Source organism: Dioscorea cayenensis, chromosome 1 (assembly GCF_009730915.1).
Source record: "Dioscorea cayenensis subsp. rotundata cultivar TDr96_F1 chromosome 1, TDr96_F1_v2_PseudoChromosome.rev07_lg8_w22 25.fasta, whole genome shotgun sequence".
Classification (NCBI taxonomy): Eukaryota; Viridiplantae; Streptophyta; class Magnoliopsida; order Dioscoreales; family Dioscoreaceae; genus Dioscorea; species Dioscorea cayenensis.
The window spans coordinates 11,372,402-11,387,623 of NC_052471.1; the positions used below are offsets into that span (position 1 = coordinate 11,372,402).

General features: G+C 34.5%; 1 protein-coding gene and 1 long non-coding RNA gene across 2 annotated transcripts; both read right to left on the minus strand.

Annotated features, from left to right (window-relative positions):
* Positions 1-2,918: 2,918 nt before the first annotated feature.
* Positions 2,919-3,378, minus strand: LOC120263104. Its single transcript, XR_005537032.1, has 3 exons — positions 3,249-3,378; positions 3,071-3,154; positions 2,919-2,990 (listed from the first exon to the last, which is right to left on the minus strand). It is a non-coding gene; the product is annotated as an uncharacterized LOC120263104 (long non-coding RNA).
* Positions 3,379-3,620: 242 nt separating this feature from the next.
* Positions 3,621-5,400, minus strand: LOC120250816. Its single transcript, XM_039259573.1, has 4 exons — positions 5,018-5,400; positions 4,747-4,946; positions 4,500-4,618; positions 3,621-3,710 (listed from the first exon to the last, which is right to left on the minus strand). The coding sequence occupies exons 1-4, from the start codon at positions 5,398-5,400 to the stop codon at positions 3,621-3,623; spliced, it is 792 nt and encodes a 263-aa protein (XP_039115507.1).
* Positions 5,401-15,222: the final 9,822 nt, after the last annotated feature.

Below are 15,222 nucleotides of genomic sequence, written 5' to 3' on the forward strand. Positions count from 1 at the left end.
TGGCTTGTAGAAGGGGCTGTTGGCGAAGGCAACATCGTGGGTTTTGAGGACTTCAAGGGCGGTGTCCGGTGAGGAAGGGCCGATGCGGAGGAGCATGAGAGGGTCGTAAGTTTGGGAGAGTGCATGGTGGTGGGGAAGGGAAGTTAGCTGGAGAAGGTTGCCAATGATGGGTAGTACCCAAAGGGTGGGAGGCACATGTTGAGATGTGATTGAAGGGAAGATTGTGGCAGATGGATGTAGTTCAACGTTGATTTCTGGAAAAAAATGAAGTGATCTGCAGAGTTTGCAGTGTTCAGATGAATGTAGGGCAGTTTAGTAATTGTAAATGTTTAAAAGTTCTGTAAAACTGTTAGAAAGTTCAGAGAGGCTGCATGGACTGCTGAGATGAAGTCTATCATAGTTTGTGGTTTAAATTCTAAGCAAACTTAATGAAGTGATGAGAAAGAACATGAATGGCTAAGATTAGACGATCTGAGATGATGGAGTTTTAGTTCGAGGCAGTGAAAGTACTAAAGTGGTTCAGAGAACCAAACACTTTCATCATGACTCATCCAAACTAGTTTGGTTATCTAGTTAGTTTTATTGGTTTTGTTTTTTTTTTTTCAGGGAAGAGAATAGAGCTTATGTATGTGTGTTGTTTTTCATGCTATTTTGAGTTCTCATGAATTTTCCTTCTTAATATATGTGTTTTTAGAGTGTTGTGTCTTCCAAGAAAATGTTTGTGGGTTCATTTGGGTCCTATAGCACGTTGGGTTTATTTACGCCAAAGAAGACGAGTTTGTAACTAAAAATGAAGATGTTGATGATGATGATGATTGATGATGATGGTAAGTGGCGTTGCCATTGGAGTATGCTACTCTATTTGCTCTACTACTCTACTTGACTAACTCTGCAAGAGAAGAGACTTGAAAAAGAGAGTGAGAAATTGGTTTGTCTCTAATGAAAAATATCCTCAATTTCTTTTTAATATTAAATTAAAATTATGTGGATGTGCATAATTGGTGGAGAAATGACTATCTATAATTTTTTATTATTAAATTTATGTACGTTAATTTTTTAAGAAAAAAACAGAGTAAATTTTTTTGGTAGGGTACCCAACTATGGTGAATTATCACTTTGGGGTCTAAACATTGATTTGTATCAAAATGGTGCCTCAGCTTTAATTCCGTTTCACCGGTCAGTCACCCAAAAATTTCTGGCTTGTTTCATCCGACGTGGACGCCCGAAAGTCGATGTCAGCGCTTTTTTGCCACGCCATCTGCGCAGTTGGTGATGCCACGTCATTTTAAGTGTGCCACGTGTGTAACCCTACCCCATGTCAGCACACCAACATTGCCACCAAAGCCTCATCCTCTTCCTTTCACTCTCAGCCAAGTTCCATTGAATTCTGCTGGGCTTCTGCAGGTCTCCATCGAGTTCTACCAGGCTCCGGTGACTTCTACCGGTCTCTATCAACTTCTGCAGGGCTCAGGTGAGATCTGCCGGTCTCCATCGATTTCTATTTGATTCATTCGTGAGAAAGAAAGGGACAATGAAGGCAGTATGGGGGATGGAATCTTGTGACAATATGTTGAGGCAGTTGTTGTTGGCAAGCTTGCCCTAAATTGTGTTAATTGTTTTGGATGATGTTATTAATCATTTGTTGTAAATTTATAAATCAATGGCCTTGGTTAGATGAAATCATATGTATAATTTGTTATATTTTATTTATTTATTTATTTTTTGTGAATGTATGCAAACATGCAATTTACCTTCAAGCATGAAAATTTTGTATATTTTTCAGTTAGTACTATTTTTCAGGTCATGCCTCATGAATATACATCAACCAAAAAAATGAAACATTTAAAGATGCATTTAAGATTTTTTGTTTATTTGATCACCAAATGGAAACCCTGCAATGAATCTACATTTAAGCTATTTTGTTTAATTGATGACCAAATAAAAACCCTACAGTGAACCTGCATTTAAATTGTATGTGTGCAGTTTGTTTAAATCTGCATATCTAAGTCCAACCTGCCAAAAATATTAATGGTCAGAAGATTTACCAAATGCTCTTCCATTGATCACCAACTATAACTGTTTTCATTCTTACAAAATGGGAATCATTACAGACCTAGATGTTGTTATGAACTAACACAACATAGATGAAAAGATTTACAAAATTGGCCAACAGTACAAAGTACATCAAAAGCTTTACAAAATTGACTCTATAAATTTGGGCAAAGCAAAAATTATGTTGGTTAATCCACCTGTATAACAACAAATGGTTACACAACACAATACTAACACATGGTTAAAAAACATAAAAAAAGAAAAAAAAAATCACAAGCAGACTACATTTCCTTCATGGGTTGGTTGGGCTAGCAGAGGAGCCAATTCCTGGTGGTAGCCATGCCCTCTTTCTCTTGATAGCACCTATTGCCTCTGCCCTACTCCCTTCTTTGACATCTTTCTGGTTTCCCTGGGACCTTAGCTTAGGGACAATTGCAGCAGAAATAGGATTTTTAAATGGTAGATTGGCATTAGATGAAGGTCCTTCGTTTATCCTTGCTTTTTTAGACCTAATGGTTATCTTTTGTCTTCTCACTGGGGTTTCTCCAATAGGTAATTCCACATGGGCTTCTTGGTTAGGTATTATTGGAACCTGCCAATGTGATGGGAAAAAAAATTTCAAGTTGTTGCTGCCTCATAGAATATTCTATTGAGGGTGTTGCTTCATGAATTGCTTGAACAGGAATTGTAATGAACTGCAATAGTAAGCAAGAAAATTATTTACCTTACCTATTAAATAATTGTGATATTCTCCGAGGCTTCATAGATTAATTAGCTGATAATTAATACATCAACATGAACATCAAAATAAATATTACCCAGTTTATTACCTGTGACACCTGATGATCCAATGCTGGTGATGTTATGTGATATTCTCCCCCTGCTTCTGTATTTGCTTCAGCTCTCTCATTTTCATCAATTAGTCTCAAAGCATCATTCTAATAATTTCCATAAGAACATAGTTAGATTAATAAAAAATACCACAAAACTTGCTGACAACATCAGCTCTCTGACATACCATTGCAATTTGATCATCTGCTGTGATGGATTCACCTTGGCTTGCCTCTCCATGTGTTTGCCCGCCTGAAGCATCTCTATTTCCCTACATTGTGATCATAGATATGTCATTAAATTTGCAAGGCATTATATATTTCCCTGCAATGTTCTAACTTTAGAATACATAATTAACCACTAACCTTTAGTCCATGATATCTCTTGTTGTGTCCTGTTTCACCACACACACTACATCTCATTTTAACACCTCTCTTGCTAACCTTCCCATTGGTGAAGCCTTGGTTTTCTTCAGCTTCCTTTCTCCTAAGAAGTGGTTTCCTACCTCTTCTTTGGTTCACTGGTTCAAGTGGAATGACAGGACCTTGGTCACTCTTAGGCCATGAGTCTTTGTCATGAGTAGGATTTAGTATATTCTTATAGGTGTTCATGAAAGTGGTAACCTTGTAACAATTGTCCAGATAATTTTCGGGTGTCTCTTTATTGTAGTATAACACAGATATTGCATGCCCACATGGGATTCCACTCAATTGCCACCTTCTACAAGAGCATGTGCACTACCTCTTGTCCACCACAAACTGGCCATTAGGCCCTATAACCTGGTATTTGTCCCCTCCTGACCAAGTTGTATTATAAAACCAACTTAACTGTTTAAATTTTTCAAGCTTATTCAATATTTTTGGGCAATGTGATGTTGTCACCTTCTTCATTGCATCCCTTCTTTTTTGAATCCTTTTCATTAATTGTGTTCTTATCATCTTGGTCATGGTGATCACTCCCTTTAACCTAGCCTCTATGATATTACTATTAAAACACTCGCATAAGTTATTTAATAGGATGTCACACTTAAATTTGCTTTGAAAGTATGCCCTACTCCAGTGTTTAGGTTCTATCTTTTTCATGTAATCATGTCCCCCCACTGACATCCCCTTCATAATTTCCATTTCTTTTTCAAAGACATGAAGGTTAGTGGCTTTAGCACAAGCCCATAGTTGGTCTTTTAGTGCTTTGCCCCTAAAGGTTTTTCGAAAGTTTGTGTGAATGTGTCTCACACAATACCGGTGCTCACTAAGTGGAAAACACTATGCAATTGCAGGCATTAATCCCTAGATAATTTTAACATTGCCACATCACCATCCCGAACTAGTAAAGCAAAGTAAAAGGCAAGAGAGAAACACCAAGACAATTATAAATTAGTACATGTAAAGTTGCCATTGAATAATTTCCAAAATTCAAGATAGGAGATAAACACAGAGAAAAATTCAGACTTGCTCACCTTTTATCTGTGAGACATAAAGGCCCAATATCTGCTATCACTTATCCTTAAATCTTGTGCCAAGATCTATGTTAGAAATAGTACACAACAAAATAGAGATTAAAACACAACATCAAGAGATGTGCTGGCCAAGTAAAAAAATGGAGATCAGACCATTTACCTCCAAGAACCACTTCCAATTATCTTTGTTCTCTTTACTAACCATAGCCCAAGATATGGGATAGATGCAATCATTTACATCTATCCCAACAACACATAATAATTGCCCTCCATACACCCCTTCAAGAAGCATCCATCTAGAGAAACAAAATGGCTACAACCTGCCATAATTTGGAAAAACATAAAAGGAAGACAATTACGGATCATAACAAGTAAAACAAAATACAAACTATTAAAATCCCTCAAACCTGCCAAAAATCCTTCCCTCAATGGAGCCAGGCATACATAGAATGCTTGGAAGACACCCTCGTTAGTGTAATTGATAATGATTGTTGAACCAGGATGTGTCTTTAGAAGCTCCACTCTATAGTCATACAACCTTGACATTTGAGACTTCTCATCACCATCTATAATTCTGTAAACAAACAAAAATTTGTACATGTGACTTCTGAAAAAATTCAGAATACCAGCATAGGTTATAAATAAACACATATTATAAGTGGAAATACAAAAAATTACCTAAGTGCAATGCTCTTGGCCCTATAAGCTTTTAGTCTGCTGATATCCACCTCTTGATTGCTTTTGACTGCTTGAATTATTCCTGTAATCCTCCAAGCAGGATCTGCCCTAAATTGCTCTAAATAATTCCTTGCCACCCAATCTGCATTAACATGCTTGCTTACATGATCTCTTGTACATTCATGCTTTAAAACCCCAGTCTTGATTTGAACTGTGTTCTTACCAGTCACCATGGGAGAAGCCCAAAGATAGAAGGGACACCCTTTTCTACAGAATGCTTTACACTTCTTTTTATTATTGGGCTTGAAGTTCATCACATAGGGATTCTTGATACCATAATTCTTTACAGCTTCCTTAAACTGTTTAAAACTTCTAAACTTCATGTCTATCTTAAACTATGGATTTTTCATATCACCTTCTTCATTGAATTCTGCATATCTAGGTCTATTCGGCACCATTGACTCCTCGTTTGTTGAAGAACAAGACTGCAGCTCATCAGACCTTGCGTATTCAGATTCTACATCCCCATCACTTTCCACTCTAACAGCCTCTCCATCTATTTCTATCTCTGTTCTAATCCTTGTGGATTCCTCATCACCATCTTCACCATCTGTCTCCCCATTAAAAATGTAATCTGAATCATAAAATTCATTTTCCTCATCCACTGCCTTTTCCTTAATTTTTTTTCCTAACAAGATACCTTGTAAGTCACCATCTTGTCCAACATCTGCATCCTCCTCTTCCTCTTCTGCTTCTACATCTTTATATCCTTGATCAACACCTACTTGATTATTATCTCCTTCACCATCTTCTCCTTCATCATGATGGATAGTTTCATGTTGGGCACAGTCAGACCTTGCATATTTAATGTACACATTAACCTCCTTGGTAGCCCCTACAGAAAGTGCCATACTTAAAGCATCTAAATCTGTTTTTATTTCTTTCAGATCCTGTACCTCACCAAATACAACCAACCACCAAATTGTACATCTATCAATTTCCAACCCAAACTCCTTAGCCATGCTAATTAGTTGTAGCCTAGATATTTGATCTGCACTGCAGTAATCCACATGCCCTACAAAACTTTTTACTGCACCCACGACATAATGCATCCTTATCATGAATAATTCTGCAATGGGTACTATAAATAAAGTGTGTAAGTAAAATTATATCTAACTACACATAAAACCAAAGAACATATAATAAATCATGCCCTGTAACTAACTTAGATCACATTTAACTTGACATGTAAAATCAATGGAATCTGATTTAAGTTAAAACATTGGGACCCAAACTTCACATCTTAACTTGACATGTAAAATCATATTATAAAACAAAACTTTTCATTTTTTAGTGTTTTTATTTCATTTGCCTTCTTATTTTTTGGTAAGACAACAAGCAGAAAAGACTGGAGAGATTAAGCATGCACAAGTTGAGACCTCATCAGAGGTCAAAGCAGTTAAAACATCCCTATTAGGCTATGTTCTCACTTTCTATGACCATTATTGGTTGCCTGTAAACAGATTGATTCCAATTATGGTGCCCATTTATGTGTAGATGTTTGATTTTCCTGCAATAGCATTTATTATGTGTTGATATTTGAGATTAATGTATTTTTAGATTGTGTGAAAAATATATTGGTTTGCCATAATTATGAATGAATATACTATTGCTTTTCATTTTAGAAGAATTGATTTCACTGTCTGTTATGAGATGCCAAAATGTTTGTGTTGATTGTCTACAATAATTTTCTGTTTCATATATACCCCTGAAGGTTTCATGAACTTGCAAGCAGTAAAAGATTCTTGCTTACATATTATAAATATTCACTACCTTGCTAGTTTTAACAAGTGAGTTAATGCCATATATCTCACTGTTATTTTGATTTCTATTCTTTTAAAATTACACAATGAATTGAGAATATATGCTTTGATGTCAATGTACAGGTAAAAATTCCTAAGGAGGTACTTTCCTTTTCATGTGAGAAAAACTACATGAGAAGAACTATATAAGCATGTGTGTGGTTTTTGCTTTGAAAACGTAATGGTTTGAATGGCTACCATTAACCTGACACACAAGGGCATAAATTAAAGAAACATTAAAGAAATAAAAATCAGGGCATCAAGAAAAATCACGGCATAAAGGAATAAAGTTAGGGCATCAAGAAAAATCCAATTGTGGACAAGAACTTCACATGAACTTCACTTTCAAAAATTAATAATGTTGCCAAAAGTGATAGGGTTTAAGGATATGAGCACTTACAATACTCAGGGGCTTCCTCCCCCTCATGTCTTCTCTCCCAATTTACTGCCATCTATTCTTCAAGCTTGTCGGTCACCGCAATTTCGTTCTTTGACTGTAACCTTGAGCTCTCCCTTGCTAGATTGAAGACAAACCCTAGATTTGCTTGCCCTTTCTCTCCTCTTCTCTCGGGAACAAAGACAAAGGTTAGAGATATCAAAAAATGCTTTGGTGGCAATGTTGGTGTGCTGACATGGGGTAGGGTTACACATGTGGCACACTTAAAATGATGTGGCATCACCAACTGCGCAGATGACGTGGCAAATAAGCGCTGACATCGACTTTCCGACTTCCACGTCGGATGAAACAAACCAGAAATTTTCGGGTGACTGACCGGTGAAACGGAATTAAAGCTGAGGCACCATTTTGATACAAATCAAAGTTTGGACCCCAAAGTGATAATTCACCATAGTTGGGTACCATACCAAAAAATTTACTCAAAAAAACAAGTGATGAAACATTATGACAAAGAATCAAATAGGAAGAACATCGGAGAGTAAAGAAGATTATAACATCTCTCGTTGTAGGTGAAAAAAATAACGATAGACTTTGCTATTTGTTTGGCGGAAATAATTAGTTGGAGATTAGTAAAGGAATGCATAAGAGCAAAATAGTCTTGAAAGATAATTGCCATAATAGAATATTGGGAATCATTTTGAAATTTACGTCAGTGCATAAATTGTTATGAGACAAAATGGATGATGGAGAGATTGGTATGGAACAGTCTTAGGCATAGTATTCCGGTCAAAACAATCATTAGAGATTAAAACTAAATAAATAATTAAAAATGCAAGAGCTTACAAGGTATTACCTTATAGAAATTTGTCATTAGTGAAATTCTCAAAGTAAATTGAATGCTTTGAGACTTTTACCAACATGGTTTAATGTTTGGTGTACTTTTGCTACATTCAATTTGTAATATCATGAGTCTATTAAGCTTAATTATTAGTGTTTTAACTTGTAATTTGATTCCAAATTTAACACTAGGAGATACTTTAATAACTAAAAATTCTTGGTTTAATCCTTTATAATTAATAAATATATTTTTTATGCTATTCTCATAATAAAGGTGTTATTGGTCAATCTTTTTCGCATTAAAATATAACTTTTTATGGGTTTAATTCATTTTCTTCTCTTATTTTTCTTTCTTTCCCTCTGTTTTTGTTGTTTTACTTTCTCTTCCATTTTTGAATTAAAACACTATGTAAAAAAAGTTAAAAAAAAGTCTAATTAAAACCTTTTTTATTGAATAAATAGCTTTAATGTACGAAAAAAATAACTCTATCTTTCAAAACTCTTCAAAAAAATCACTAAACATTGAGACGCTAGTAAAAGTAGAAGAGAATTTAAAATAAAAATTATAATTTTAAAAAAAATTGTAATACCCTCAATTTTTTTATTAAAAATAGATAAACTACAATTTATTATAAGAAACAAAAAGACAATGAAAAATAATGATAATCAAATCAAAACAACTACAAATTAAAGACGAAAGAGATAAACAATACAGCGAAACCGGAGGAGTGACCATTTTCCACCAAAAGTGGATTATTAAAAACCACTGGAAAAACAACAAAAAGTAAGAAGTCAGGCGGGATTAAATGTTTAGATTCGATAAATCACTTTGTGCGTCGCTAGGTCCTTGAGTGGTGAGAGTCATGGAACTTGCAAAATTGAGGCTATGCTTGAATATCGAGAGTGACTCCTCAAGAGTTGTTTTTACTGAATTTGGAGTTGCATTATCCAAGTAATAAGCATATAACTAATTTTACAAATAATAAAAAAATAACGTAATGCTACGCAAGAGAAAATGAGATTATTTCATTCTATCTAAATAGTCCAGTAGATCGCATGAATGAGCAAGTTTCCCAGGCTATGATACCTACTTATAGCATCCACAGAGTGATGGGCATTATCAGCGCGCTACTTGTTTGTCAAAGAGGATTGTGTTCCAGGGACATTGCTTGGTATTTGCTAGTCAAGAGGACCAGAATGAGTGCCTGCGTGAACTGCATTTGTGGATTTATAATTAAGGTGCTTATGATGGCCCATGAACACCTATAATTACCAAGCTCACTGATACCTCAAGTGTCCATTTCCAGCTTATCATCAACCACAGAGTCGTGTCCTATTATATTATTCCAACCATGGGCATCAACACTCTGATCCTTCCTTTTTTTAAGACGATTGATAGGGTATATGCCGCATTTATACAAGATTCCCTTCGGTTACATCATTTATCATTATCATTTTTGATAAACTCTGTGAGGTTACATCTAGCTGTGAGGGAATAATCATCAAGTGTTGAACTCATATAGTTTTCACATTCGTCAACAATATTAGATGTGTTATTCCCTTCAGTATAATTAGGGTGGGAAAGAAACAAAGATATAGCCGAATTTTTAGCTGAATTATCCATGAGATCAGTCTCTGAATTATCAATAGTCGCTTCTTTTCCAACTGCATTTTGCAACAATCTGCAATTTGGAGATGCTCTTTCTGATGAATAGTTCCATAACGGCCTGATTTTTTTTTATTTCAGGGGCAAATTCAGCTGCATCCCAAAAAGATCACCCATGAATATAGCCTCAAAGTAAAAGGAGTGCAAAAGGAATGACAAATTCAAGGTTGAAATGAGCTTGCTGAGAATGCAAATTGTGACTCACCAGCTAGCTTACTTGAGCACATTAATGGTTGAGGTAAGCAGGCCTTCTGAGAATTGCTTGGTACCTCAGGTTTCCTAGGATGCACAGACGATGAAATTGACCCAACAAAAGCTTTGTTATGTTGAGTTGGCTGCCCAAGCCTCAACTCAATGTTTGAAGAAACACCATTCCTATCATCCCAAAGTGTTTCACTCAAATATTTGCCCGTGTCTACCTCACGCTCTTTGGCTGGTGAAAATTTCTTTGAGCCTAAAAACGGGTGAGAAACTGATGTTCCACACATACCTGTGCCAGCATTGTGCACAACAAATTGATGCCCAGCACTCTGCTCCCACTTATGAAGAGCTGAAACTGATGCTGAAGGATGTATCCAGACAGGAGTTTCCTTAACAGCCCGCACCACTTGACTTTTAGCTGCAGCAGATGTGGAACACTGCGCTGAACCAGAGAAGTTCTTGGAGTATAAACTGGTGCTAGCAGAGGCATTCCGCAGATAATCATTATTCACAATAGTACTCAGAGATCTATCATAGGTAATCTGCTCCGATGCTCCTGTAGAAGATTGGCTTGGATGTATAAAGTTATTCCATTGTTCTCCATATCTCTTAAAGCCACAAAATGATTCAGATGGGGATGGCCCAAGATTCTTCAGCAACAATGGGAAATTATTGACTTTTGAAGCAGCAGGGCCACTTTTTGGTGAAAAACCATCTGGCCAATCCCATCCATTATCATTATCTGGAATCCTAATCTAAACCATCAGTCAAACATCATATACAGTACCTTCAAAAGTCCAAGTAATAAAGGAATTCTAAAATTAGACTTCTCATACTGGTACTGCTACTTATGGGATTCACAAATTCCCCTAGCATGCTAAGTTTATAGTAAGTTGGGGCAGGAAATTCTATTTCTTGTATGTTTTTAAATGTACCGACATAAGATTTATAAATGAGTAGCCACAAACAGCCCTCTTTCCATTGATAAATTTCTAATATTTTGCTTAATGTGTATTAGCTATTCAAATTGTGATCATTTTAACCAATGCATGTGTGCAACTGCACAGGATCAACTTGGTAACAACACCACCAAACATGAGCCATTCAAACATAAAAAATAATTAATTCTCTCCCAGACTCTCATATACTTCAGATCATAAGCACATTTAGTATATAGAAACAGTGTGTAACACAAAACGGAAGCTGAAGGACTTATTATGAGAAAACCTAATTCTCACAAGGAAAAACATCAGTTCAAGCCGACAATGATGTCGAAAAATATTTTCAAGAAGTCCTAACAGTCATATTCAGAATCAACTTTGCTATGCTACCATAGCATTTTGCTGCCAAGAGTTACAGAAATGACTTCAAAGAGATATTGTATGATTTAAAATCAACTTCTTCATACTACGACACCATTGCACCAGCAGGTGATATGTGAAGACTAGTACAACAAAAAGAGAAAGTGATCTCCACAAGGATAGATACAATGCCTTCATTATCTGGACATGCTACTAATTACCATTATCATAACTTAGGACATCATTAACGTTTATATTATTCGAGAATATTCTCCCTTCACTTTCAGATCAAAGATATCATGCAATATTGCAAATGTTCACAACATATACTCATTATATTTCAGATGTCTAAAATATTTATTAACTACTCAAGTATATATTGTACAAAATAGTTATCGAGAAAAGGGGAAAAATGCTCTACTGTGAATTTCCTATTTATATCTGCATGTGATAAGGGGAATCGCACCGATGAATTATGCTAAACAACTGAATAACAAAGTTGGTGTTTCTTCTCAATTGACAAATACATCACTAACTAATGTTGGATCTGCATTGACAGCCAAATTCTTCTAAAGTCTCATCTTTTTTTATTAAATAAAAAAGCTGACAACAGTCATTCCTACAACTCATTAATCTGACATCTAACTGCAAGCTATACTTAGCAGACCATACTAATTTAATTATTGAATTGTTTTTTATTTTATATAGTACACTAGAATATTTGATAGCAATACCAGCATCCCTACTATTCAGAATATTTCACATGAGTGTAGCAACGTGAATTTGGAAGAAAAATCATTCATATGACAGCAATATGTAAGGTTAGACTAGTATGGTTATAAAAAATGGGACTAATTCCAACACCAGCCCGATATAGTTGATAGAAATTGGTCTAATTCCAAGCTGACCTGATCTAATCAGTCAGTCAACAGCAACCACACTCTACTCTATTACTTATGTAAGGTCATATTAGTATGTCCAGACTCCCCTTTCATTTTCTTAGAATCTCCACACTACTCTAGAGATTATCTAATTATTTTTCTTTTACCATCACTACAACATTATGTATCTATATCTATGAAAGAAATTGTAGCAAAAGGTACAAAATCTTGTAGCTAAACACGTTAGCTTCAAAGATGAATCTCGTAGCAAGAAATGCCATAACTAAAACTTAGCCACATATTTTATGACTTCTGTAGCTAAGTGTAATATATTTTGCTACAACTTTTATTTTTTCATGTCTAAAAGAATAAAATATTTTGCCATGAAAATTTAACTTGGTAGCAAATAATTAGTTGTTTTAGCTACATTATATTTATATATATAGCAAAATAGATTTTAGTTGCAACAGAGAAATTTTGTGTCTAAAAGTTTTATTTACTTGCCACAGTGAAATTATTGTCAAAAATATTTTATTATTTAGTTATAAATGTAATATGTCCGTAACTAAATTAAACATTCATTTGCTATAGTTACTAAAACATAGCTAAAAAGATAGCACCTTTGCTTCGAAACAAATCAGTTATAGCTACACACTAAAATATTTTGCTATGATATAGGAGGCTTGTAACAAATTCTACAAGAAAACAAGGGTATCAGGGACAAAAATTTCTGTTACTGAAAGATCAAATTCCATGGGTGATGACTTTCACGGACGGGAATTTCCGTTGGTAATAATAAAGTGGCTAATACTATTCCGTTGGTAAAAAATATTTCCATTGGTGATGTTGAAGTATTAGTAACGGAGTACTCCGTTACTACAAGTGTTTTTCATCCACAGAATTCCGTCACTGAAGGTATTCCTCATCAACGGAATTCCGTCACTAAAAGTGTTTATCACCCATGGAAGTCCGTTACTGATTCTTATCAACACCAACGGAATTCTGTCACTGAAAGTGTTTATCACCCATGGAATTCCACACTGATGGTTTTCATCAACAACGGAATTCCGTCACTGAAAATATTTATCACCACAGAATTCTGTCACTAAAGGTACTAATTACCAACGGAATTTGGTCACTAATTATTTTCATTATCCATAAAATTCCATCTATAATACTATTTTTTATTAATTCGTTTTTTTAGTTTTATTTCCTTGTAGCACATATATATTACAAATGCTATTTCACAAACTATTTATAATGTCTAAAATTATTTATTCATTAAAAGAAAACAAGTCCAACATTGTTTAAAACAAAAACCTTCAATGTTTCATCAAATTTAAAAACATCATAGGAGAAGTTATAGGTAAAATTAACCATAAAACACCCAAGTTCTATGAATCACTCTCTCAAACATTCAATCTTCACTATCGGTGGTTTCATCTTCATAGTCTTTGTCATTCATTCCAATTTGAGAAAATCCAGCATTCCTACAAAATGTTGCAGGATTTAACATCTTAGTAATGTGATACAAAAATGTTTTGATTTCATTATGAGAATCCTCCAAGCTTTGTAGTTTATTCTTCATAGTCACTACTTCTTCCAGTAGATTATCAACTTCGGTGGAAGGACGTGGAAATTCAATTAGTGGACTACAATCTAATGAATAGTAGTCTTCCCCAATACTAATAGGAGGAGAAATTAAATTTTTTCCACGTGCGTGGTCCCAAATCCATGCACATGTGTACGCGTAGTCTCCATTCCTCCAATTGCATCACACCAAGCTTGTGGGTCAAATTCAGGATGAGAAGATTCATCGATACCATATTTTTGGCTCATTGAAGAAGTATAAAATTTCTACAAAAACATAAAATTCTTATAACTAGAATGGAAAAGATAATAAAAGAATTATTAATGCATTAGAAAAAAAATTTGCATATTAATAATTAAAATATAATTATGAAACCAATTTACTTACACTCACAGATTTAGATTTATTATCAACATAATCACCACGACCCTTGTCACGCTTGTGTGTGCGATTAAACACTTCTGCATATGTTGGCTTCCAATTTAATTGGGTTACCTACACATAGATATAGAATAAATTACTCATGGGCATATAATTAAAAAAAATGTAATCCTTGTGAAAAAGATATACAATCTTGAAAACAATAATTATAAAGCAATATAGATAATATATACCATCGTCTCCGCATGAAGCAAAAAAGGAATCCATCCACCAGTATGTTTGGTAATACTTCCATTTTTTTTTGTGCCTATTTTTCTTGGCCTTTTGAGATCGATTTTTCTATGTTCTACTATTCCAAACATTGTCAATTAAACGATCCCAAATATCAACTCTTATCCAATCTTCATTATAGCCTTTACAATGTGCAATGTCACTCACTCCAAAATGCTTCTTTATTCGACTCCTTTCTTCTTCCATCATTCCTTTAAATCGCTCTTTGCATGTAGTGTCCCATATTTTTCGTACAACATTTGTTTTTTCTATGGGCCATACAAATTGTTCCTATTAAAATATATAAACCAAATGTTACCAATAACACACTCAATAAATAAGAATAGGACAATATGTTCAAACTATAACAGTACTAAACTATTTGCAAGAAATAGAAATTAGTCATACTTCAAAAAATTAAAACAAGTGTTGCATAACTAATTAATCTACCAAAGACTATATCTTTCTTGTTTTCAACAAAATGTTGATACAAACTATATGCATATGCTATGAACAAATCATTGATGTAAATCTCATACAAAAATCAAATATATATATATATATATATATCGGCATGCTCGTTTTTTTTTCCAAAGGAGATAAGATGGTGAGGTTCATGTTTATCAACAAGGCAAATGACAATAAGAGTCATTAATCCATAAATAACACAACACAACCTCCATATTCTTGAAACACATATAGATTGTGTACTACATAAGTTTAAAGATATATAGGAAATTAAAGCAAACACACACATGAAAAATATGAAAAATATGAAAAATTAATTTGGTCATATGAAAAATTTACTCTTAGGTAGA

Bases quoted from the DNA above. Each gene is read 5' to 3' on its own strand.
- LOC120250816 (XM_039259573.1), bottom strand. From the start codon at position 5,400: ATGAAGTTTAGAAGTTTTAAACAGTTTAAGGAAGCTGTAAAGAATTAT. The intron at 4,947-5,017 runs GTAATTTTTTGT...GAATTTTTTCAG, and splicing joins GCCAAGAGCATTGCACTTAG to AAGTCACATGTACAAATTTT. The intron at 4,619-4,746 runs GTTTGAGGGATT...TGCTTCTTGAAG, and splicing joins GAGGGAAGGATTTTTGGCAG to GGGTGTATGGAGGGCAATTA.